Consider the following 26,875-nt stretch of genomic DNA (forward strand, 5'->3'; position numbering starts at 1 on the left):
AGTTTTTTGCGGGACAAGGTGTAGTTTTCATCAGTAGTATTTTGGGGTACATGGGACTTATTGATTAACTTTTATTTTAATTTTTATGAGGGGAATGGGAGAAAAAAAGGAATTTTGCCGTTGTTTTTTCGGGTTTTCTTTATGCTGTTCACCTGACGGTTTAATTAATGTATTAACTTTATTGTTTGAGTTGTGATCGTAGCGATACCATATATGTGTATGTTATTAATTTTAACCTTTACTAAATAAAACTTTTTGGGGAAAAAGTGGTTTTATTTATTTTTACTGTAAATAATTTTTTTCTTTTATATAAACATTATTTAACTATTTGACTTTTTTTTCCACTAGGGAACTTTACTTTGCGATCTTTAGATCGCAGATATAATGCTTTGGTATACTTAGTATATAATAGCATTATTACCTGTTAGTGTAAAACTGACAGGCAATCTATTAGGCCATGCCAGTTGCTGAAGGCAGACCTGGGGCCTTTGTTAGGCCCCCGGCTGCCATGGAAACCCAATGGCGCCCTGCAATTTCTTTGTGGGGGCGCCGATGGGGTGACAGAAGGAGCTCCCTGCCTCTGTCAAACACATTAGATGCTGCTTTCGCTATTTACAGCAGCATCAAATGGGTTAAACTGCCGGAATTGGAGAGTGCTTAGATTCTGCAGTTGAGGCAGGAGCCAGGCTGTGTATAACAGCCGTGCTCCTGCCACTGATCGCGTGGGTACACCGGCAGGAAATATCCGTCGCTATGCAGGAACTAGCACCTGCTTGTATATCCATCGCTCGTCGTAAAGGGATTAAACAGGCAAATAAAACTACAGATTTTCCAAACATCTGCACATTCATTTCAATGGGAAATACGGCATTCTGTTCCGATGGGGTGTTTCTTTACTCCTCGTTTTCCAAAAACGGCACGTAAAAAGATGCCCGCAAAAAAGAAGTGCATGTCACTTTTTGGGACGTTTTTGGAGCCGTTTTTCATTGACTATCGAAAAACAGCTCCAAAAACGGCCGTAAAAACGCAGCGAAAATGGCGAGTGGCTTAAAAAACTTCTGAAAAGCCTCTGTATTTTCAGACGTTTTTGATTTTGTGTGTGCACATACCCTAAATCTTCTCTTGGAGATTTCCACTGTGAGGGGAGGAGATGATTCTATACAACATCTGTATTAAAAAGTGGAGCAAGTGCTCAGATAGGGCCAGGATTCGGAGCGAGCGATTCCATCTGCCTGTTTCGCCATTTTGTTGGTTTGCTGATTCATAGAATACAATGGGAACATGCAAATAGATGGGAGAATTGATTCCCCTATTTTTCTCATAAATTCGTCAAAAGTGAATCTCAATCCTGGTGAATTAATTCCACAATGCATTGCAATGGGAGCTGAATCAGCGAAAAGTCAAATTGGACGAAAAATTGGCTAACCTCTAGCCAGCAGCCTGAATTTTACTTTATACAGAATATTGTTAGTTTATCAGCAATGTAATAACATTTCCCTGTAAACTATGCAGCTCAACTAGGAGGAGGAGGAGGATAAAGTTGCTTTTAAAGAGTTAATCTGCTAGAGGTGGAGACAGCTGCTTGTAAAAGGTTAAGGGGAGCCTGTCATCACATATTCTTACCTCCCAAACTGCTAATACCGCTATATAGGGAAGGATGATCGTTTTTCAAACATATTTATGTTCCCCAAGTCAGTCCATCGTAAACCATAAAAATTTGCCTTGATTCCTCCGGGTGCCATATGCAAATGAGAATTGAAGAGTCCTGCAACCAAGGAAGTGTCCTGTATTCTAAGAAGAAACCACCAGCATGCAGGACACTTCATGGATTGCAGGACTCTACAGTGCTTATTTGCATATGGCACCCAGAGGAATCAAAGCAAGTTTTTATGGTTTACGATGGACTGACTTGGGCAACATAGATATGTTTGGAAAACTATCATCCTTCCCTATATAGCGGTATTAGTGATTTGGGAGGTGAGTATTGCGGTATATCATGCAAGCGATCACTGGTTCAAATCCCCTACGGGGACAAGTTAAAAACAGTAAAATAAAGTTTTTTAAAGAAAATATAAAAAGTTAATTTTTTCTCATTTTTTCCCATTTTCTCAAGCACAATGTAAAAAAAAAAAAAAAGTTAACATTACTGGTATCAACATGTCCGTAAAAGTCTGAACTATTACAATTTATCATTATTTAGTTCACACGGTGAACATCGTAAAAAAAAGGATCGCTGTTTTTTGGTCACTTCATCTCCCACAAAAAATTTAATAAAAAGTGATCAAAAAGTCCCATGTACCCTAAATGGTACTAATACAAACTACAGCTGGCCCCACAAAAAGTAAGCCCTCATACCGGTCAATCGACGGAAAAATAAAAAGTTATAGCTCTCAGAATATGGCGACAAAACACAAATATTATTTTTAACAATCAGTTTTTTCCTTGTAAAACTAGTAAAACAAAAAAAACTATAGAAATTTGGTATCGCCGTAATCCTTTTGACCCGCATAGTTAACATGCCGTTTTTTTTTCCAGCTTCCCCCTACATTACATGGTACAATAACTGGTACCGTGGTACCGTGAAAATCTAGAACTCGTCCTGCAAAACACAAGCCCTCATACGGCAATATTGATGGACAAATAAAAAAGTTATGGCTTTTGGAAGGTGGGGAGGAAAAAAATAAAGTGAAAATGCGAAAAATGGCTGCAGCGGGAAATATGAGTTTAGCCCAAAAAAATAAAATTCAGTTATTGTAAACACAATGCCATTGTGGTGCGCCAGGTGTAGTAAAGGCTCCTACATGTTGGTTGGGGCATATTGTGAGGTCCGCGCTACACATGTCCAGCTAAATTTAGCGGATCCTGTAAAGCTGCCATATTCCTTCTAACAGCCGACATCCAAACCTTGTTGCTCTGCAATAAAAGCAACTCTCATTTTTTGCTGTGATCATTCAGTGGTGATGATCAAAATACAGCAGAACAAGGAATGCAGTACATGGAGGGATTCAAGGAAAATTGCAATATTTGTTTCTATAAAGGTACGTGTTTCTGTGAGCTGAGATATTGCTGTGGGAGGCAGAAGACTATATCACAGCTAAAGTAATTAAATAGCAAGAAAAGTAAAAAGTTACTTCAAGTAATATAATGAAAATATAATATTGCAAAACGATAAAACAACCCTCAAGTTTTGAGCCTCCTTTGAAATGTGGCGCTGTCTCTCTTCTCCAAACATTTTTTTTGTATCCAACTTTGTACTACACATAAGGTACTTTTACATAGGCTGTGTAAATGAGCGCCGATCAATGAGACAGCTCATTGATCGGCGCTCGTTCGCTCCTTTCACAAGGAGCTAGTATGGGGACGAGCGCTCGTTACTCTGATAGTTCGTCCTCATACATTTCTATGATGTCGGCAGCGCGTCTCCCTATTTACACACCAAGATGTGCTGCCAACAACGATAATAGTTTCGGCATTTAAAATGATGCGATCAGCTGATGAACGAGCGTACTGTGAATGCTCGTTTGCCCGATAATTGACTGGTGTAAAAGCGGCTTTAGTCACCACCACTGATATGAGACCTTCCACGTTTGTTCAACATGCAAAAAGTGTACAAAATACCAGCGCTAAAAATCGACAGTAAGATGCATTCAGCTACTAAAATGACATAAAACAGACATAAAATAAAAGCATGAGTTTGCCTTAACCCTTTCACTTCGCAGACAATTTTAATTTTTTCATTTTCGTTTTTTATTTTTTCGTCAACATAACCATATGAGGGCTTGTTTTTTCCGGGACAAGTTTTAGTTTTTGATAACACCATTTATTGTACCATATAATGTACTGGGAACCTGAAAAATAAATCTTTGTGGTGTCAAGTAGAAAAAAAACTGTGATTGCGCCATATTTTGGATGATTTCGTTTTTACGGCGTTCATTCTACGGTAAAAACTATATGTGTCGCCATTACTTTTTTATTTTTCTGTCGATTGAGCGGTGTGAGGGCTTATTTTTTGTGGTGCTAGCTGTAGTTTTTATTGGTACTATTTTGGGGTACATGAGATTTTTTTTATCACTTTTCATTCCATTTTTTTGGGGGAGCTAAGGTAACCAAAAAACAGAAATTATTTTTTTTAATTATTTTTTTTACAGTGTTCACCGAGCGGGTTAAATAACATTATATTGTAATAGTTCAGACTTTTACGGACGCGGCGATTCCAGTTATGTTAACTTTACTTTAGGGAAAAAATGGGAAACGTTTTTTTATTAACTTTTAATATTTTTTTTTATTTCCGCTATTAAAAACTTTATTAACTTTTTTTTACACTTTTTATTAGTCCCCCTAGGGGACTTGAACTAGTGATCGTCAGATCGCTGGTGCAATACACCACAATACTAATGTCAGTTTTACTGGCTTCTGTTAAGGGTAGGGCTTAACAGAGGCAGACAGAAGGCAGTCCTGAGGGTCTTCATTAGGCTCCCGACCTGCCATAACAACCAGCGGCAACCTGTCGCAAGGGGTCCGATGGACTGTCGGAGGGGGTCGCCTCTCTTTCTAACGGATTAAATGCTGCGGTCGCTATTGACCGCGGCATTTAAGTGGGTAAACTGCCAGGAACTGTACGATCGTTGTTCCTGGCCATTAGTTAAGGGTGTCAGCTGTAATACACAGCTAACACCCGGAGCGTATGGAGCAGGCTGAGTGTGTGAGCCCGCTCCATACATCACCCCCCGCACCATGATGTACCTGGCATGCCATTTTGCGAAAAAGGATTAAGATATCATAAGAGAAACTTTGAAATACTATATTCTGTGATAAACACTTTTACGGGTATTCTAGCCCCAAACATTATCAGCTATCCACTGGATAGATGATAAATGTTAGATCGGTGGGGGCAGACTCCATCCCCCCAACTGCATGATCATTAGGAGTAGTTTAAATGCAGGTCAAGCATGCACTCATTCAACTTCAACTGGAGTTATGGAAGAAAACAAGTGTGGTGCCCCACCGCAGTGGTGCGTTTGGCGAGATGTTCCATTCTAGCGATTGGTCGGGGTAGCAGTGGTCTTATATAAATACGTCCTGCTTTGAGCAAACAAATCCCATGACAACAAGCAAATTTCTAGAAATTGGTGAGGAATTTAAATTGAATGTAAATTAAAAAGCTGTGTAACTTATTATTATACAAAAATTAGGTATTTCATTTATTATATAAACCTAATATATTTCATCACAGAACAGCATTATCCATTCTGTATGTAAAGATCATATACGCCTTATAACTGTGGGTTATGTCTGTTCTGTGTCCTGAAACACGACATGAACGCTCCACTTCCTACAGGCAGCTCTTTCTTCTTTTTTTGTAACATTCAAACCAATTAAAGGGCACCAAGCTGGGATAATGCCAGCCTCTCTCCCACAACCCTAGTCAAGATATTCATGTTGTAGACAGAGATTAACACTTATAAGAAGCTTTTTATAAATAGAAAAAAAAATATTCCTCTTGTACCTTAATTATTTATTAAAAGGGTAAAACAGTTTATGTCATTGATATCACTAATACTGACAGGTGGGAGAAATCATCCCTTCAGACGAAGTTATAGTGCAGCTTACAATTCAAACTGTGACTTCTTTCTTTATGCCACTAAGTAAACCCTAAGGGACGCTTCACCTAAAGTCTACATTTTCCTGCTATTCAGATTACTGTTTCCATTTCGGGCTGCAGATGAGATGACTGTGATTTAGGGATGCTGTATACACTATCTGGCTGTTGTATACACTGTTTATCAGGTTGCTGTATACACTGTTTATCAGGTTGCTGTATACACTATTTATCTGGTTGCTGTATACACTATTTATCAGGTTGCTGTATACACTATTTATCTGGTTGCTGTATACACTGTTTATCAGGTTGCTGTATACACTGTTTATCTAGTTGCTGTATACACTATTTATTTGGCTATTGTATACACTATTTATCTGGTTGCTGTATACACTGTTTATCTGGTTGCTGTATACACTATTTATCTGGTTGCTGTATACATTATTTATCTGGATGTTGTATACACTGTTTATCTGTTTGCTATATACACTATTTATCTAGTTGCTGTATACACTATTTATCTGGTTGTTGTATACACTATTTATCTGGTTGCTGTATACACTATTTATCTGGTTGTTGTATACACTATTTATCTGGTTGCTGTATACACTATTTATCTAGTAGCTGTATACACTATTTATCTGATTGATGTATACTCTGTTTATCTGGTTGCTGTATGCACTATTTATCTTGTTGCTGTATACACTACGTATCTGGCTGTTGTATACACTGTTTATCTGGTTTCTGTATACACTGTGTATCTGGTTGCTGTATACATTATTTATCTGGACACTGTATACACTATTTATCTGGTTGCTGTATACCCTATTTATCTGGTTGCTGTATACACTGTTTATCTGGTTGATGTATACACTATTTATCTAGTTACTGTATACACTATTTATCTGGTTGCTGTATATATTATTTAGTTGGTTGCTGTATACACTATTTATCTGGTTGCTATATACACTATTTATCTGGTTGATGTATACTCTGTTTATCTGGTTGCTGTATACACTATTTATCTGGTTGCTGTATACACTATTTATCTGGTTGCTGTATACACTATTTATCTGGTTGTTGTATACACTGTTTATCTGTTTGATGTATACACTATTTATCTAGTTGCTGTATACACTGTTTATCTGGTTGCTGTATACACTATTTATCTGGTTGCTGTATACATTATTTAGTTGGTTGCTGTATACACTATTTACCTGGTTGTTGTATACATTATTTATCTGGACACTGTATACACTATTTATCTGGTTGATGTATACACTGTTTATCTGGTTGCTGTATACACTATTTATCTGGTTGCTGTATACATTATTTAGTTGGTTGCTGTATACACTATTTATCTGGTTGCTGTATACATTATTTATCTGGACACTGTATACACTATTCATCTGGTTGATGTATACTCTGTTTATCTGGTTGTTGTATACACTATTTATCTGGTTGCTGTATACACTACTTATCTGGCTGTTGTATACACTGTTTATCTAGTTGCTGTATACACTGTGTATCTGGTTGCTGTATACATTATTTATCTGGACACTGTATACACTGTTTATCTGGTTGCTGTATACACTATTTATCTGTTTGCTGTATACACTTTATCTGGTTGCTGTATACACTATTTATCTGGTTGATGTATACTCTGTTTATCTGGTTGTTGTATACACTATTTATCTGGTTGCTGTATACACTACTTATCTGGCTGTTGTATACACTGTTTATCTAGTTGCTGTATACACTGTGTATCTGGTTGCTGTATACATTATTTATCTGGACACTGTATACACTGTTTATCTGGTTGCTGTATACACTATTTATCTGTTTGCTGTATACACTTTATCTGGTTGCTGTATACACTATTTATCTGGTTGATGTATACTCTGTTTATCTGGTTGCTGTATACATTATTTATGTGGTTGCTATATACACTATTTATCTGTTTGCTGTATACACTATTTATCTGATTGATGTATACTCTGTTTATCTGGTTGCTGTATGCACTATTTATCTTGTTGCTGTATACACTACGTATCTGGCTGTTGTATACACTGTTTATCTGGTTGCTGTATACACTGTGTATCTGGTTTCTGTATACATTATTTATCTGGACACTGTATACACTATTTATCTGGTTGCTGTATACCCTATTTATCTGGTTGCTGTATACACTGTTTATCTGGTTGCTGTATACACTATTTATTTGGTTGCAGTATACACTGTTTATCTGGTTGATGTATACACTATTTATCTAGTTGCTGTATACACTGTTTATCTGGTTGCTGTTTACACTATTTATCTGGTTGCTGTATACACTATTTATCTGGTTGCTGTATACACTATATATTTGGTTGCTGTATACACTTTATCTTGTTGATGTATACACTATTTATCTGGTTGCTGTATACACTGTTTATCTGGTTGCTGTATACACTGTTTATTTGGTTGCTGTATACACTATTTATCTGGTTGCTGTATACACTATTTATCTCGTTGCTGTATACACTGTTTATCTGTTTGCTGTATACACTGTTTATCTGGACACTGTATACACTATTTATCTGGTTGCTGTATAAACTTTATCTAGTTGCTGTATACACTATTTATCTGTTTGCTGTATACACTGTTTATCTGTTTGCTGTATACACTATTTATCTGGTTGCTGTATACACTGTTTATCTGGTTGCTGTATACACTATTTATCTGGACACTGTATACACTATTTATCTGCTTGCTGTATACACTATTTATCTGGTTGATGTATACACTATCTGGTTGATGTATACACTATTTATCTGGTTGCTGTATACACTATGTATCTGGTTGATGTATACACTATTTATCTGGTTGCTGTATACACTATGTATCTGGTTGCTGTATACACTATTTATCTAGTAGCTGTATACACTATTTATCTGGTTGCTGTATAGACTATTTATCTAGTTGCTGTATACACTGTTTATCTGTTTGCTGTATACACTATTTATCTGGTTACTGTATAAACTTTATCTGGTTGTTGTATACATTATTTATCTGGTTGCTGTATACACTGTTTATCGGGTTGCTGTATACACTGTTTATTTGGTTGATGTATACACTGTTTATCTCTTTTTTGTATACACCTTTTATCTGGTTGCTGTATACACTGTTTATCTGTTTGCTGTATACACTGTTTATCTGGTTGATGTATACACTATTTATCTAGTAGCTGTATACACTATTTATCTGGTTGCTGTATACACTATTTATCTAGTTAACTGTTTATGTTAAGGATCTGCCAGGCACAGCTTCTGTATCCACGCCCATAGGTAATCAGTCTGCACCTGAGTCTATGTCTGTGAGACTGACTCCATCTTCCACCACTCAGGATGGCAGGCTTAGGAGTGGGAGAACCTATCACAGCCTGGCCAGACGGAGCTAGCTCCCGCCCTCTGTCTATTTATACCTGCCTTTCCTGTTCCTGCTTGCGTGTGATTCTTCTCTGTTGGTTTCCTGGCCCTGCTGCAGCTACTTGAACTACTTGTCCCTGCTCCATACTGACCCTGGCTTACTGACTACTCTTCTGCTCTGCGTTTGGCACCTCGTACTCTCCTGGTTTGACTCGGCTCGTTTACTACTCTTGTTGCTCACGGTGTTGCCGTGGGCAACTGACCCGTTTCCCTTTGTTCTGTGTTTCCTTGTCTGTTGTCTGTCGTGCACTTATTGAGTGTAGGGACCGTCGCCCAGTTGTACCCCGTCGCCTAGAGCGGGTCGTTGCATGTAGGCAGGGACTGAGTGGCGGGTAGATTAGGGCTCACTTGTCTGTTTCCCTATCCCTGTCATTACAGTTTATCTGTTTGCTGTATACACTGTTTATCTGGACACTGTATACACTATTTATCTGGTTGCTGTATACACTGTTTATCTGGACACTGTATACACTATTTATCTGGTTGCTGTATAAACTTTATCTGGTTGTTGTATACATTATTTATCTGGTTGCTGTATACACTATTTATCTCGTTGCTGTATACACTGTTTATCTGGACACTGTATACACTATTTATCTGGTTGCTGTATACACTATTTATCTGGTTGCTGTATACACTATTTATCTGGTTGCTGTATACACTATTTATCTAGTAGCTGTATACACTATTTATCTGGTTGCTGTATACACTGTTTATCTGGTTGCTGTATACACTATTTATCTGGTTGCTGTATACACTATTTATCTGGACACTGTATACACTATTTATCTGAAGGCTGTATACACTTGCACCTTGTATATACTATTTCTTTTTTGGATTATTTGTATTGGTGATGTAGGATAGTATTTATCTGGATGCTGTATGAGGCCTTGTTCACACGGCGCTCAAAAGAAACGAGATGTAAACTTGTCAAAAACGCTAGCGTTTTTGCAAATTGCTTTTTAAAGTATTGGCGTTTTTCGCTGCATTGTTTTTACGCCTTTTTGGCCGAGTAATTAGGAATCCCATTGACTATGGGGCGTTTTAGAATTTACCTGATGCTGCTTTTTTTACACAACGCGTTTTATGAACACGCGAGTGCAAAAAAACCGCGTCGTATGGACTACAATGCATTTTCCCATTGATGTTAATGGGAAGCTTAAAGGGCTTTCTTTGGCGCGTAAAAAGCAACAAAAACGCGTCAAATACATGCCGTGTGCACAAGGCCTAGCACTAATTTCTGTACTTGGATGCTGTATCACACTATTAATCTGGTTACTGTATACACAATTTTTCCAGACAATGTGTGACACTTTGGATGCTGTAGGGCACCAATTATTTTGGCGCGGTATGGCAATGTTTATCTGGGCGTTGTTTCAGCTAGTTTAGATAGAACAGGCTTCTAACTATTCTGCATGTTAACTACAATAGCTAAAGCTGCCCGTACACATAAGATTAATGTTGTCTGAACCTGAAGGATCATCTAATGTGAATGGGGGCAGCCTGATGGTCCCCCTACTACTGCTGTTAGGGATCGGAACTCTTTCTCTGGCAGCAGCTTATTGCCCTCTCTCTACTATACCTACCTAATTATATACATTTCCAGTTCGGACAACCTCTAGAAACATTTACAAAATCTTAAAACCTCACAACGTTATATATCTTCATAGGTTTTTATCTGACGTTAGGATTTATCCTTAAAACATTCTATTCTTCCCAAAATAACATGGTCCCGTAAAATCTCTCTAATACAGACTCCCATTATAAGACGTTTGAGAGATATTCCATTATTATGTGGCTCATAAGGCTATTGACGATTATTGCATTATACTCCCACACCCCAAAAGTCATTGTGGTTATTTAATGGACTCCCTATGCAATTTGATCTAGTAGAAATATACATGTATATAGCAGAGATAAGGACGTTAGGTTGTGAGTCCCAGTTGGGCTGATGTGAGTGAATATACAATACCAGAATCACAGACGTACATAGACCGTCATCAGTCAAAACTGTCTTAGAGTATAATGTAAAACTCTGATCTGATATTCTCTGAGACACTGCTGATACACAAGGAATTTTTTTTTCTGTATCTTATAAAGTTATGTTTTCTCAGGCCTCATGCACATGGTAGAGCCGTGTCCACAGAACCTGTCCATGTGGCTCTGTATGTGTAATGGCAGGAAGGAGGTGAAGGGAAAGTGAGCCCTAATCTACCCACCGCCCTGTCCCTGCCTACTTGCAACGACCCGCCCTAGGCGACGAGGTACAACTGGGCGGCGGTCCCTACGCTGGCTAAGTGCACAGGAAGACAAACAGGGAACACGCAAGGGAAGGGGCAGTAGCCACGGAACGCCACGAGGAAACGGGGCGGCGAACGAACAGTCAGGACCAGGACGAAGTGAGTACACCCGAGCAGGCACAGAGACAGAAGCAAGCCAGGGCAAGCAAGCAGGTCAAGCAGAACTGCAGCAAGGCAGAAGCACGGCAGAAGCAGGCTGGAGCAAGCAGCAGAGGCCAGGAATCCAAAAGAATTACAAGCACTGAGGGAGAGCACAGGGCAGGTAATAAAGGGCAGGGGGCGGAGCTAACTCCGAGAGACCAGGCCGCGATAGGCTCTCCCACTCCTGAGCCTGCCACCCTGGTTGGTGGGAGATGGTGTCAGTCGAGCAGGTCTGGCCTCAGGTGTGGATTGATTAATCCCAGGAGTATAGCTAGATGAAGTACCTGGCAGATCCCTAACAGTACTCCCCCTTTTATGAGGGGCCACCGGACCCTTACTAAGGGGACCCGGTTTAGTGGGGAAGAGGAGGTGGAACCTCCTGATCAATACCCCAGCATGAACATCACGGGCAGGTACCCAAGTCCTCTCCTCCGGCCCGTATCCTCTCCAATGGACCAGGTACTGGAGGGAGCCCTGGACCATCCTACTGTCCATAATCTTGGCCACCTCGAATTCCACCCCCTCAGGGGTGAGAACGGGAACAGGAGGTATCCTCGAGGGGGACCAGGACGGGGAGCAGCGTTTAAGGAGGGAGGCATGGAAGACGTCATGTATGCGAAAGGATGGGGGGAGCTCCAGACGGAAGGATACAGGGTTGAGGACTTCAATGATCTTATAAGGTCCAATAAATCGGGGAGCAAACTTCCTGGACGGGACCTTAAGGCGCAAGTTCCTGGACGACAACCAGACCAAATCCCCGACGACAAACCGGGGGTTAGCAGAACGTCTACTATCCGCCTGAATCTTTTGTGCGCTCTGGGACGCCTCTAGGTTCTTCTGAACCTGGGCCCAGACAGTGCACAGTTCCCGATGAACCTCCTCTACCTCAGGATTATTGGAACAACCAGGGGAGACGGAGGAGAACCTTGGGTTAAACCCGAAATTACAGAAAAACGGGGAGACACCTGACGAGTTACTGACCCGGTTATTCAGGGAAAATTCAGCAAGGGGAAGGAATGAGACCCAATCGAATTGACAGTCAGAGATGAAACACCTTAAATATTGTTCCAGGGATTGGTTGGTCCTTTCCGTTTGGCCATTAGTTTCGGGATGGAAGGCAGAGGAGAAGGACAGATCAATCTCCAACTTTTTGCAAAAAGCTCTCCAAAATAAGGAAACAAATTGTACCCCTCTGTCAGAAACGATATTGACTGGGGCCCCATGGAGACGCAGGATGTGTTTGACAAACAAAGAAGCTAACGTCTTGGCGTTAGGTAGCTTCTTAAGGGGCACAAAGTGGCACATCTTGCTGAAGCGGTCGACTACCACCCACACCACCGACTTGCCCTGAGATGGAGGCAAATCGGTGATAAAATCCATGGAGATATGGGTCCAAGGTCTCTGGGGAATGGGCAAGGAATGTAGTAGGCCCGCAGGTCGGGACCTAGTGGTTTTGGACCTAGCGCAAACCTCACAAGCGGCGACGTAAGCCCTAACATCTTTAGGCAACCCAGGCCACCAATAGTTTCTGGTAATGAGGTGTTTGGTGCCCAAGATGCCAGGATGACCAGATAGAGCGGAGTCATGGTTTTCCCTGAGTACCCTCAGCCGGTATTGCAGGGGAACAAACAGTTTGTCCCCAGGGGCGTTCCCGGGAGCTGCACCCTGATCAGCCGCGATATCAGAAGCTAAATCAGAATCCGTGGCAGAGACGATTATACCAGGGGGTAAAATACAAGCGGGATCCTTCTCGGAAGGAGGATTGGCCATGAAACTACGTGACAGAGCGTCAGCCTTAATATTCTTGGACCCAGCCCTATAGGTAACCAAGAAATTAAATCTGGTAAAGAATAGTGCCCACCGAGCTTGTCTAGGATTAAGCCTCCGGGCCGATTCTAGGAAAACCAGATTCTTGTGATCCGTAAGGACCGTTACCTGGTGTCTGGCCCCCTCCAGGAAGTGCCGCCACTCCTCAAAAGCCCATTTAATGGCTAGAAGTTCGCGGTTACCAATATCATAGTTACTCTCCGTGGGCGAAAACTTCCTAGAGAAGTAAGCACAGGGGCGGAGATGGGTGAGGGAGCTGGTACCCTGGGACAAGACGGCCCCTACTCCCACCTCGGAAGCGTCAACCTCCACAATAAATGGCTCCTCTTGGTTGGGCTGAATCAGCACGGGGGCCGAGATAAAGCACTTCTTGAGAGTCTCAAAGGCCTGGACGGCCTCAGGGGGCCAATGGAGGACATCGGCACCCTTGCGGGTAAGGTCCGTAAGAGGCTTAGCGACGACCGAGAAGTTGGCAATAAATCTCCTGTAATAGTTGGCGAACCCTAAAAAACACTGTAACGCCTTAAGGGAGGCAGGTTGGACCCATTCCGCCACAGCTTGAACCTTGGCAGGGTCCATGCGGAATTCATGAGGAGTGAGGATTTGCCCTAAAAATGGTATCTCCTGTACCCCAAAGACACATTTTTCAGTCTTAGCAAACAGATTATTCTCCCGAAGGACCTGGAGCACCTTCCTGACATGCTCCACGTGGGAGGACCAGTCCTTGGAAAACACCAGTATGTCATCAAGGTACACAACAAGAAAATTACCCAGGTACTCTCTCAGGATTTCATTAATAAAATTCTGGAAGACAGCAGGGGCATTACACAACCCAAAGGGCATGACCAGGTATTCGAAATGACCCTCGGGTGTGTTGAACGCAGTTTTCCACTCATCCCCCTCTTTGATGCGGATAAGGTTATATGCCCCCCGTAGATCGAACTTAGAAAACCATTGGGCTCCCTGAACCTGATTAAAAAGATCCGGAATCAAAGGAAGTGGGTACTGGTTCCTTACGGTGACCTTATTCAGGTTACGATAATCAATGCACGGCCTAAGACCACCATCCTTCTTCCCCACGAAGAAGAAGCCAGCACCTACAGGAGAAGTCGAGGGGCGAATGAAACCCTTGGCCAGGCATTCTTGGATATACACCCTCATCGCTTCACGTTCAGGACATGAAAGATTAAATATCCTACCCTTAGGAAGCTTGGCACCAGGCACCAAATCGATAGCGCAATCGTAATCTCTATGGGGGGGCAACACCTCGGAGGCCTCCTTAGAAAACACATCGGCGAAGTCCTGAACAAACTCAGGAAGCGTGTTTACCTCCTCCCGGGGAGAAATAGTGTTAACAGAAAGACATGACATAAGACATTCATTACCCCATTTGGTGAGATCCCCAGTATTCCAATCAAATGTGGGATTATGCAACTGCAACCAGGGAAGACCTAATACCAGATCAGACGATAATCCCTGCATCACCAGTACAGAGCACTGCTCCAAATGCATGGAGCCAACCAGGAGTTCAAAAACAGGAGTATGCTGAGTAAAATAACCATTAGCAAGGGGGGTTGAGTCGATTCCTACTACAGGGATGGGATAAGGTAAATCAATACAAGGCATCTTTAGAGACATAGCAAAATCCACAGACATGATATTAGCAGATGAGCCAGAATCCACGAAAGCACTGCCCGTGGCAGACCGGCCAGCAAACGAGACCTGAAAGGGAAGCAAAATTTTATTGTGTTTCACATTAACGGGAAATACCTGTGCGCCCAAGTGACCTCCCCGATGATCACTTAGGCGCGGAAGTTTTCCGGCTTCTTATTCTTGCGCCTGGGGCAGGTGTTCAGTAGATGCTTGTCGTCCCCACAGTAGAAGCAGAGACCATTCATTCTGCGAAACTCTCTACGTTGTCGAGGGGACATGGAGGCCCCGAGTTGCATAGGTACCTCCGAGTCCTCCGTGGAGGGGCGAGGAGACGGGACCTCGGGGGGAATCACAGAAAAGTCAGAGGGGAGCACACTGAAGCGTTCTAGCTGACGTTCCCTGAGACGTCGGTCAAGTCGTACTGCTAGGGCCATAACCTGGTCAAGGGAGTCAGGCGAGGGGTAGCTAACCAGCAGATCCTTCAGGGCGTCAGATAATCCTAACCTAAACTGGCACCTTAGGGCCGGATCGTTCCACTGAGAAGCTACGCACCACTTCCTAAAATCAGAACAGTATTCCTCAACCGGTCTCCTACCCTGACGTAAGGTCACCAGCTGACTCTCGGCTAAAGCAGTCCTGTCAGTCTCGTCGTAAATGAGTCCGAGGGCAGAGAAAAAACGATCAACAGAGGAAAGTTCAGGGGCGTCAGGAGCCAAGGAGAAGGCCCACTCTTGGGGCCCTTCCTGGAGTCGGGATATGATGATACCCACCCGCTGGTTCTCGGAACCTGAGGAGTGGGGCTTTAGGCGGAAATACAGTCTGCAACTCTCCCGGAAGGAGAGAAACATCTTACGGTCCCCTGAAAACCGGTCAGGTAACTTGAGGTCGGGTTCTAGAGGTGAGGTGAGGGGTACTACTAAAGCAGCGTCACCCTGATTGACCCTTTGGGCCAGGGCCTGGACCTGTAGGGAGAGGCCCTGCATCTGCTGGGTCAGGGTCTCAAGGGGGTCCATGATAGCGTCAGCGTAGGAGAAATGGTAGACTAGGTAAGGGCTTGTAATTATGTAATGGCAGGAAGGAGGTGAAGGGAAAGTGAGCCCTAATCTACCCACCGCCCTGTCCCTGCCTACTTGCAACGACCCGCCCTAGGCGACGAGGTACAACTGGGCGGTGGTCCCTACGCTGGCTAAGTGCACAGGAAGACAAACAGGGAACACGCAAGGGAAGGGGCAGTAGCCACGGAACGCCACGAGGAAACGGGGCGGCGAACGAACAGTCAGGACCAGGACGAAGTGAGTACACCCGAGCAGGCACAGAGACAGAAGCAAGCCAGGGCAAGCAAGCAGGTCAAGCAGAACTGCAGCAAGGCAGAAGCACGGCAGAAGCAGGCTGGAGCAAGCAGCAGAGGCCAGGAATCCAAAAGAATTACAAGCACTGAGGGAGAGCACAGGGCAGGTAATAAAGGGCAGGGGGCGGAGCTAACTCCGAGAGACCAGGCCGCGATAGGCTCTCCCACTCCTGAGCCTGCCACCCTGGTTGGTGGGAGATGGTGTCAGTCGAGCAGGTCTGGCCTCAGGTGTGGATTGATTAATCCCAGGAGTATAGCTAGATGAAGTACCTGGCAGATCCCTAACAGTATGACAGAAAAAACATCAATACGCCACTGTATAAAAAAATCGGAGGCATAAAGAGATACAGTATGACCCGTGTTGGATTCTATGGAGGTTGTATGGAGCCGCAATACGCCTGTGTACATGGGTCCTAAGTAACATACAGTAGTAAGTAGCACAGAAAAAACACACAATTCAATCAAAATGTCACACCTTGAGCATGCTGCACGAATGGGAATTCATATTATTCCATGCAACACTTGACAACTTGGAGAAATGGGATCATTGAGTAATATAAGGATACATTTATATTCAGCACTAGAATACAATGTTATTTCTTCTTCTTTATAATGGCATGCTCCATATAAAATAAAAAAGAAGCTGCATGACGTCATCCCTGGTATTTTTGTTCTTTTTCCCCATTTACTACAATGGGAAAATCTACAAACCAAACTCGGTTATGGATTTCAATGCAGTATCATTATATGGCATATCATACACTATACAATCATTACAAAACTACGTGCATTAACTACAGATTTTCTGGTGTGGTGTTGTCATTTCTGTGTCGCTTCTCTATTGCCACATGTAATTAAACCCTGACAATACATGCAGGGGCAGATTTACGAAGACTGGCGTTTTATCTGCCAGTCTAAGGGTATGTTCACACGGCCTATTTTCAGACGTAATTCTGGCGTTTTACGCCTCGAATTACGCCTGAGAACACGGCTCCATTACGCCTGCAAACATCTGCCCATTGCTTGCAATGGGTTTTACGATGTTCTGTTCAGATGAGGTGTAATTTTACGCGTCGTTGTCAAAAGACGGCGCGTAAAAAGACGCTCTCGTCAAAGAAGTGCATGTCACTTCTTTGGACATTTTTGGAGCCGTTTTTCATTGACTCCTTTGAAAAACAGGTCCAATTACGTCCGTAATGTATGCTGCGAAAAACACGAGTACTTGCAAAAACGTCTGAAATTCAGGAGCTGTTTTCGCCTGAAAACAGCTCCGTAATTTCAGAAGTAATTTGTTAAGACGTGTGAACATACCCTTAGTATGAAGCCCGCAGGAGTAAGATGTGGCTACTTTATTAAGAGACGCACACATCTTAATATATTTTTTGCATCTTTTTCTATCCATGCACCAGAAAAGGAAATCTCCGCCAGCTATAAGATGGCATTGACTTCCTCTATGACAGTTTCTGGAGTAAACGATAGTAAATGTGTCGGACCGCGGGTGGCCAACCCCCTTCCGCTAAGCTATGCCCACTTTTTTCTAAAGTTGCGTAAGCGGTGTAAGTACATCAAATGTTGCGATTTCTGTTCTGCGCCAGAAAACTGGAAAATAACATTTAATACATTTCCCCCATAGCCCTTTGCCAACAGATAATGATGATTCAACCCTATTTATCTATATGTAGCCCACAAAGTGTCTGATAGGCCAAGATATGCAGTTTTTTGCTGCAATTTTTGGCTCAGTTTTTTGAGCCAAAGCCAGGGGTGGATCCAAAAGGAACCAGAGGTATAAATAAAAGACTGATGCATCTCCTTTCTTTTGAGTCCATCCCTGTGTTTGGCTCAAAAACTGCACCAAAATGTTGTGTGTGATCCTCACCTTCAAGTGTAAATGATGAGCCAATGCATTACCATAGGGATCAATGATCCCTACTGTCAGCTTAGTTTGCTTTTCAAAGGGCAGAATTTCGATTCTCCAGGGAGAAATGAACTGCGTATTTATACTTGGCCTCATACAGTTATATCATGATAGTACTAACACAGGCACACAAAATAGGATGAAATAAACATTGTTTATTAGTGCAACCTTGTGCACGTGAACAGGTGGGTGGCCATTTATAAAAGTATCCTCTGATGGCGTATAACTGGTAAGGTAACACGTATATTGCGAACACATGAACACATACAAAGCACTAGAGTATACGTATTGTATGGAAATACACACAGATTTTGTAAACACTATAACAGATATGACTTGCACACACACAGATTTTCTCCTGCACTTAACTCAACATATGTAGTGAAATTAATTAGCAAAAACAGGCATTTACGCAATCCGAGAAATACACCCACGCAGACTCTTTCACACGCGGGCACCTCGCGACTTGCTGTTGATTCGTTTATGCTGGCTAGAAGCACCGTGGGACAGCAGGGTGGTGGGCTGGTTGTTGGAGTCCCCCGGATTATTAGAGATCATGCTTTCTTTATACTTGCTCATCAGAGACATCTTGGCATTGTCACCTCCTGAGGACGCAGAATTCAAAGCAAAAACTGGAAGAAAAGGACAAACAGAAAAAATAATCAGCATTTTACAAATTGTGTAACAGGTAACATATGAGTTTACATTTACTCAAGGACATTTCAAATGACAACATAATATATGGCAACGGCACAAGAATACATGCAGGTAAATTCAATTGTGTTCCAAGAGATTGTCAGCCCAGCAGGTAGTAATTGTAGCAGCCTAACAGGAATACCTAATCAGATATTCAGAAGTAACACTAACGAAAGAAGGTGTGGGTAGTGTCAGGAATCTAAGATGTTAGCTCGAAACCAAATTTTGTTAGGAGAATCTCACATTTGGGAAATTGAGATTATTACAAAATTAATAAAGGATATAAATACATTTAAATATCAGTAAAGTCCTTTGCTAGTAATCTTCTGTCAAGTCAAGTTGCGTCTTTACAGTTCCTAAGGAAAGTCACCCAGAGCCCCAAAAGACTGATCCGCTGAATGTTAGTGCAATGCAATCCCTGTCTCTGCCACTAGGGACTTAAGTCATTCAGGAATCTGGGGCTGACAGATAGACCCTCTGGGAGCTGTATTGGCAGGCAGATTGATTGCCATCCAGATTTTGCATAATCAGGTATAAGTAAAACTTATCTTTATAGGATTTTTAACAACTTGACATAGGAGAATTTATCAAAGATTTAAGTTTATGCAAATTATTTTAAAAAATAAATAAATATATATATATAGATAGATGATAGATAGATAGATAGATAGATAGATAGATAGATAGATAGATAGATAGATAGATAGATAGATAGATAGATAGATAGCTTGTACGATCAATAGATATATAGATGGATAGTTAGATATGAGATAGATGATAGTTAGATATGAGATAGATGATAGTTAGATATGAGATAGATGATAGACAGACAGACAGACATGAGATAGATATTAGATAGATAGATAGATAGATAGATAGATAGATAGATAGATAGATAGATAGATAGATAGATAGATAGATAGATTTGGTTCACTTTCTCTTTCCATCACACAACTTCAGACTTAAACAGGACATCTTCTCTAGTATACAGATGGCTTATTCTTTGAGTTGAGCAGGATCGGGTTTTCACATTATGAGAAACGTAAATCTGTACTCGGACCTAATGGATCAGGTTATTAACTAAACATCTGTTGCTTTTAGAGAGATGTCTTTAGAACTAGGGTAGCATTGCAGGATAGGACCGCAGATGATCTTTACAGGCTGTGCAGGGTGGTGTGAGTGCGTTGGTGGCGGATGAGTTCTGTACTTACATTTCTGATAGCTCTGATACTGTAGTCGGACATTTATAGAAACTAAAGCTCTCCAAGGGTTAACATAGAAGTGTGACAAACTCAAGCGGGACCCATTTTCATGGATAGGAGTTTGGTTGTGTGAGGTTTTTTGGCTCATTTACTAAACCAATAGTTGCGATAATTGCTCTTATTTTGGTAATGCATTTTAATGTGCATCTGGCATCAGTGTATTTCTAAAAGCAGAATTGAATCTGTGTTAATAGGATGTGTTTATGTAGTAAATAAAAGGAGCGAGTTGATAATGAAAAATAATCATTATAGCTTTTGCTAAAAATCAATTGCCAATATTATATGCCTATGTCCATATATTTATACTTTTACCTTTAAATTAATTTGATATAATCTTGCCAGCTAAGGTTATACTTGAACTGTATTTTCGGAACGTCGGACTGCTGGACTCCCAACTAAGCCTAAGAGACTGTGCCGAGATAAGACTGCCAAGCTAACTAGAGACAGAGCTGCTTTTCTAGGCAACATAATTTTTTGTAAATTGCTGATGTTGGACAATAATTTGCACGGAGACTTCTCCGATGGCAGTTAGCCAGTTAGAAGTTTCCTTATCGATAGATAGATAGATAGATAGATAGATAGATAGATAGATAGATAGATAGATATATGAGAATAGATAGATAGATAGATATATGAGAATAGATAGATAGATAGATAGATAGATAGATAGATAGATAGATAGATAGATAGATAGATAGATAGATAGATAGATAGATAGATAGATAGATAGATAGATTGTAGACATCCTCATATAACGTTACTATCATTAGTTTTGTACCATTTACAAACCAGAAACATTATTTTCTTCTAACATTCTGCAGGGCAGTAACAAGGATATTCATATTTCTTATCCTGACCGTCTGCAGAATATTTTGCCAATGCCCTGTGGACATTAGAGCAAACACAGGCTGCTATACTATAAATGGCATCTGCATTCTCCCTATGTCGACTGCAGCGGTAGTTCATGACAGCCTGGCATGTTATTGTGGGAATGCACTAAAGGCCCTTTTACACCAGCCGATAAGCGGTCGGTGCAGTGAGCGCCGATCAACGAGACATCATTGATCGGCGCTCCCTTGCTCCTGTCACATGGAGCTATGGATGGGGACGAGCGGTTGTTACTACGATCGCTCGTCACCATACATTATCATCATGTCGGCAGTGCGCCTCCCTATTTACACAGGGAGATGTGCAGCCGACAACGATAATCTTTTACTTTTTTAAAACGATACGACCAGCAGATGATCGAGTGTTTGCTCGCTCATCTGCCGATCATTCCCCAGTTTACGCAGGTTATACGAACGCTCGTCTGCCCAATAATCGCTCAGTGTAAAACCCCCTTAACTTATAAAGTGGGTGATTCCGATAATTCTAATAATTCTTACAATAATAATTAGGCAATTGCTATTTATGCATGCAGAGGTGTGATCTGTAACTCTAAGCCCGAGCTTGATGATAGAAGTAGACCATTAATGATGACACATATTTGTAATGCATAAAAAGCTCTGACATGTTACGTGATTAATATTTTATGTATCTGTCCTAAGTTAATGGAGCGAGACCTCATTTGTAAATTGATGGAATGATTGAATAAAACTTGTATTCGATTTGCAGGAAACAGGTAAAGGGGATAATATTAAGAGTTCTGAGCTCAGCGCTCTGATAAATGGCTACAGCGAGACAATAGAGCATCTGCTCAAGGTTACTGTGCTGTTGTGGAAAGTAATTCCCTTTGCACGGTCTTGTCATTTAGATCTTGACAGAAGTGAAGTATCTAAAAGACACGAAATGCAAAATAGAAGGTGAGCAGCATCTGTCCTCTCTTCTCCTCCTAATGACTACAATAAACTGACGCTTTATCAGTCTGATATCACAGAGGGGGCGGTCTAATGGTGTCGTTTACCTGGCAATGAACGCTGTACACAGTCATTTCTATGGGTGCACGGAAATAAAGACTATTTCAGACTGAACAAAATGCATCCTATTATAAATCAAATGCAAACTCCGTTTTATCTCCAAGTATTTAGATTGACGTAGAGTATTATAGTAAAAGTTTAAAGTGTAACTAAATGTTCAACAAACTTCTGTCATGTCATGGTGACATATCAGAAGTATTGGTTGTCGGGGGTCCGAGCAATGAAACCCCCACCAATCGCTAAAACGAAGCGGAAGTAGCGCTCGTGTGAGCGCTCAGCCGCTTAGTTTCTGTTCGGCTTTTTCCGGAAATCAATGTATCGGAGTACGGACTCAATAGAAAGTCTATGAGCCCGTACTCTGATACATCGGCTTTCTGGAAAAAGCCGAACAGAAACACAGCGGCTGAGCACTCACACAAGCACCTCTGCCGCTTCGTTTTAGCGATTGGTGGGTTTCTCAGTGCTTGGACCCCCACCAATCCAAACTTCTGACATGTCACTATGACATTTAAGAAGTTTGTCGAACGTTTAGTTACCCTTTAAAGAGCATCTCCCTCTAAAATAAAAAATAAGAATACTCATAAATATAAATCCTTGACTTGTCCTCCAAAATGGCTTTATGGAAATAAAGTTGATTATATACTAAAAAGTAATTTACTTTCAAATATATTTTGCGTATCGGTTTTCATTGCATTAAAGATCTCTGCTTGCTTTTAGTGAATATTTACCATAATCGTTTACTTCCAGAGGATAAAAATCTGTCCTAGTTTTGGGATGATTATACAAGTGCATGACTCGTTCCATGACAGAGCTCTGATAATTGTATTGTAGTAATCGGTGCCCAGTCACGCATTGCAAGCAGAGCTCTTGAAAGCCATGAGGAAATAATATGCAAAGTGTTTTAGAAAATTGCATACAATCTGATTAGTGGGGTCTGCTGGGATCCCTGTTAATCCTCAGAATGAATGAACTAGTTAGAGGGGTTTTCCCATCAGGGACATTTATGACATATCCACAGGATACGCCATAAATGTCAGATAGATGCGGGTCCCACCTCAGGAACTTTTTTAAAACTATCTCTAGAATCCTACCGTTCTCGGTTCCCACTGCCTACCAGGCCACTTTGTAATTTCCGACGATGTAAACAGGAAAACATACCCCGCTAAGCTACGCTGTTTCAGTAACTCCCATAGAAGTGAATGGCAGTTACGGAAGCAGCTACGCTGTTTTCGTAATATTCGACCATGTGAACAGGGAACCGAGAAAGGTAGAAAAGGGTTTAGGGGCCCCCGCTCTAGAGATAGGTACACATAGGAGAGGTGGGAACCGCATCTGTCTGACATTTATGGCATATCCTGTGGATATGCCATAAATGTCCCTGATGGGAAAACCCCTTTTAAGCGCTTAGGCCTCTCCATATTCTTCGCACCTCAGAAGGTGTTGTGCTGTTGTCCCTTGATGTGATTGGCTTATTATTGGGTTCGCCAGCAGCAGAACCCCTTGATCAGGTCTCCAGAGGACACAAAGTCTAAAATAGGGCTTTCTATTATCACACATAAGACAAAACATACAACATATTTTACACTTGAGTTTTTAGCCAGAAACTAGTATTACTATTTATTTGGAATACCGGCAAGAAAATAAATGAAATTTTGCTGAGCCTTTGTACTCTGGAATTATACTGGATACTGTACGGCTGCAACATAATGCAAGACAAGACAATACATTGTAGCAGATCATTTCCTTATCAGCATAGTCATTTTCCCAATGATACCTATTTTCCCTATAATTACTTCTCATCTCCATATCATTACATCTACACTGGTATTTACCTGTAATAGCATCTGCAAGATGAGCAAACTACACTTTAGGGAGTTTTCCCATTTTAAGTGATGACAAATGGCAAGGACCCCCTTAAGAACTACCATCGATCATGACAAAGAGGAAACAAAAGCTCCTTTATGAATTTTGCTCCATACAGCATCATTCCCATATAGGCACTGTGTAGAAAGATGGTTTCTGGATCTAAACCTCTATTGAAAACAATGGGGCAGAAAAAAAACTGGTCCGTTGGCTTGGAGCATTTTTTGACACTGTTTTTGCATTTGCTTAATAAAAAAAATGCCTAAAAAACACACGTCAAAAATTATAAGGCAGATTTTTTCTACTTGTCAGAAAACTCTGTGTGAACATACCCTAAGGTCCTAACTTTTCTATATAAAATTTGTTCAAATATGGTCACCAATGATCTTGGGGCATGCGGAGAGACAGGGTAGTATTTGTTTATATATATACAGTATATACAGTTAGGTCCAGAAATATTTGGACAGTGACACAAGTTTTGGCATTTTAGCTGTTTACCAAAACATATTAAATATACAGTTATATAATCAATATGGGCTCAAAGTGCAGAATCTCAGCTTTAATTTGAGGGTATTCAAATCCTAATTTGAGGAAGGGTTTAGGAATTACAGCTCTTTAATATGTAGCTGCCTCTTTATCAAGAGACCAAAGGTAATTGGACAATTATCTCCAAAGCTATTTAATGTGCTGCATGGGCTATTCCCTCATTAATCCATCATCAATTAAGCAGGTAAAAGGTCTGGAGTTGATTCCAGGTGTGGCATTTGCATTTGGAAGCTGTTGCTGTGAACCCACAACATGAGGTCAAAGGAGCTCTCAATGCAAGTGAAACAGACCATCGTTAGGCTGAAAATAATGAAGAAATCCATCAGAGAGATAGCACAAATATTAGGAGTGGCCAAATCAACAGTTTGGTACATACTTTAAAAAAAAAAAAAGAGCGCACTGGTGATCTCGTGAACTCCAAAAGGCCTGGACGTCCACGGAAGACAACAGTGGTGGATGATCACATAATCCTTTCCATGGTGAAGAAAAACCCCTTCACAACATCTACCCAAGTGAAGAACACTCTCCTGGAAGTAGGTGTAGCAGTATCTAAGTCTACCATAAAGAGAAGTCTTCATGAGAGCAAATACAGAGGTTCACCACAAGGTGCAAACTATTAATCAGCCTCAAAAATAGAAGGCCGGATTATTGCCAAACAACATGTAAAGAAGCCGCCCAGTTCTGGAACAGCATGAAACTAAGATCAACCTGTACCAGAATGATGGGAGGAAGTAAGTATGGAGAAGGCTTGGAACGGCTAATGATCCAAAGCACACCACATCCTCTGTAAAACATGGTGGAGGCAGTGTGATGGCAGGGCCATGCATGGCTGCCAAAGGCACTGGGTCACTAGTGTTTATTGATGATGAGACTGAAGACAGAAGCAGCCGGATTAATTCTGAAGTGTTCAGGGATTTACTTTATGCTCAGATTCAACCAAATGCAGCAAAGTTGATTGGACGTCGCTTCACAGTACAGATGGACAGTGACCCAAAACATACTGCGGATGTAAAACCCAGAAGATTTTAAGGGAAAGAAGTGGAATATTCTGCAATGGCCAAATCAATCACCGGATCTCAACCCGATCGAGCTGCATTTCACTTGCTTAATACAAAACTTAAGGCAGAAAGACCCACAAACAAGCAGTAAACGCCGGGCAAAGCATCATAAAGGAGGAAACCCAGCGTTTGGTGATGTCCATGGGTTCTAGACTTCATGCAGTCATTGCCTGCAAAGGATTCTCTAAGAAGTGTTAAAAAAACCATTTTATTTATGGTAATGTTAATTTACTTTTGAGCCCCTGAAATGAGGCGGCTGTGTAGAAAAATGGTTGCAATTCCTAAACGTTTCACAGGATATTTTTGTTCAACCCCTCGAATTAAAGAGGCTCTGTCACCACATTATAAGTGGCCTATATTGTACATAATATGATCGGCGCTGTAATGTAGATTACAGCAGTGTTTTTTATTTAGAAAAACTATCATTTTTGACGGAGTTATGACCTATATTAGCTTTATACTAATGAGCTTCTCAATGGACAACTGGGCGTGTTTTACTTTTTGACCAAGTGGGCGTTGTGGAGAGAAGTGTATGACGCTGACCAATCAGTGTCATACACTTCTCCCCATTCATTTACACAGCACATAGCGATATATCTATATCGCTATGTGCACATAAACACACTATAACGTTACTGCAGTGTCCTGACAGTGAATATACATTACCTCCACCCAGGACGTGATGTGTATTCAGATTTCTGTCACTTCTTTGCACGTCTCTGTGATTTACAGCACAGCGCAGCGAGATCTCGCTGTAAATGACAGTTTACAGCATAATCTCGCGAGACTACGCCTGCTCTGCTGTAAATCACAGAGAAGTGGTCAGGATTCTGAATACACATCCCATCCTGGCTGGAGGTAATGTATATTCATTGTCAGGACACTGCAGTAATGTTAGTGTTTGTCTATGTGGCTGCACATAACAATATAGCTATATCGCTATCTGCAGAGTAAATGAATGGAGAGAAGTGTATGACGCTGATTGGTCACTGACTGGTCAGCATCATACACTCCTCTGTACAACGCCGACTTGGTCAAAAAGTAAAACACGCCCAGTTGTCCATTGAGAAACTCATTAGCATAAAGCTAATATAGGTCATAACTCAGTCAAAAATGATTGTTTTTCTGAATAAAAAAAACTGCTGTAATCTACATTACAGCGCCGATCACATCATGTACTCATGTACAAGATAGGCCACTTATAATGTGGTGACAGAGCCTCTTTAAACCTGGAAGTCTACACTTCGATTGCATCTCAGTTGTTTCATTTCAAATCCAATGTGG

General features: G+C 41.4%; 1 protein-coding gene across 7 annotated transcripts in view; it reads right to left on the reverse strand.

The window, feature by feature from the left end:
• The window catches only part of ASTN1 (astrotactin 1), a 348,098-nt gene that overhangs the window by 108,096 nt on the left and 213,127 nt on the right, over window positions 1–26,875 (reverse strand). For all 7 annotated transcript variants that reach the window (XM_075833082.1, XM_075833076.1, XM_075833081.1 and 4 more), the window contains one exon: window positions 18,709–18,882. In XM_075833082.1, the coding sequence (XP_075689197.1) occupies window positions 18,709–18,882 (174 nt within the window). The remainder of the gene's footprint in view (window positions 1–18,708; window positions 18,883–26,875) is intronic.

The sequence above is a fragment of the Rhinoderma darwinii genome, chromosome 7 (assembly GCF_050947455.1).
Source record: "Rhinoderma darwinii isolate aRhiDar2 chromosome 7, aRhiDar2.hap1, whole genome shotgun sequence".
Classification (NCBI taxonomy): Eukaryota; Metazoa; Chordata; class Amphibia; order Anura; family Rhinodermatidae; genus Rhinoderma; species Rhinoderma darwinii.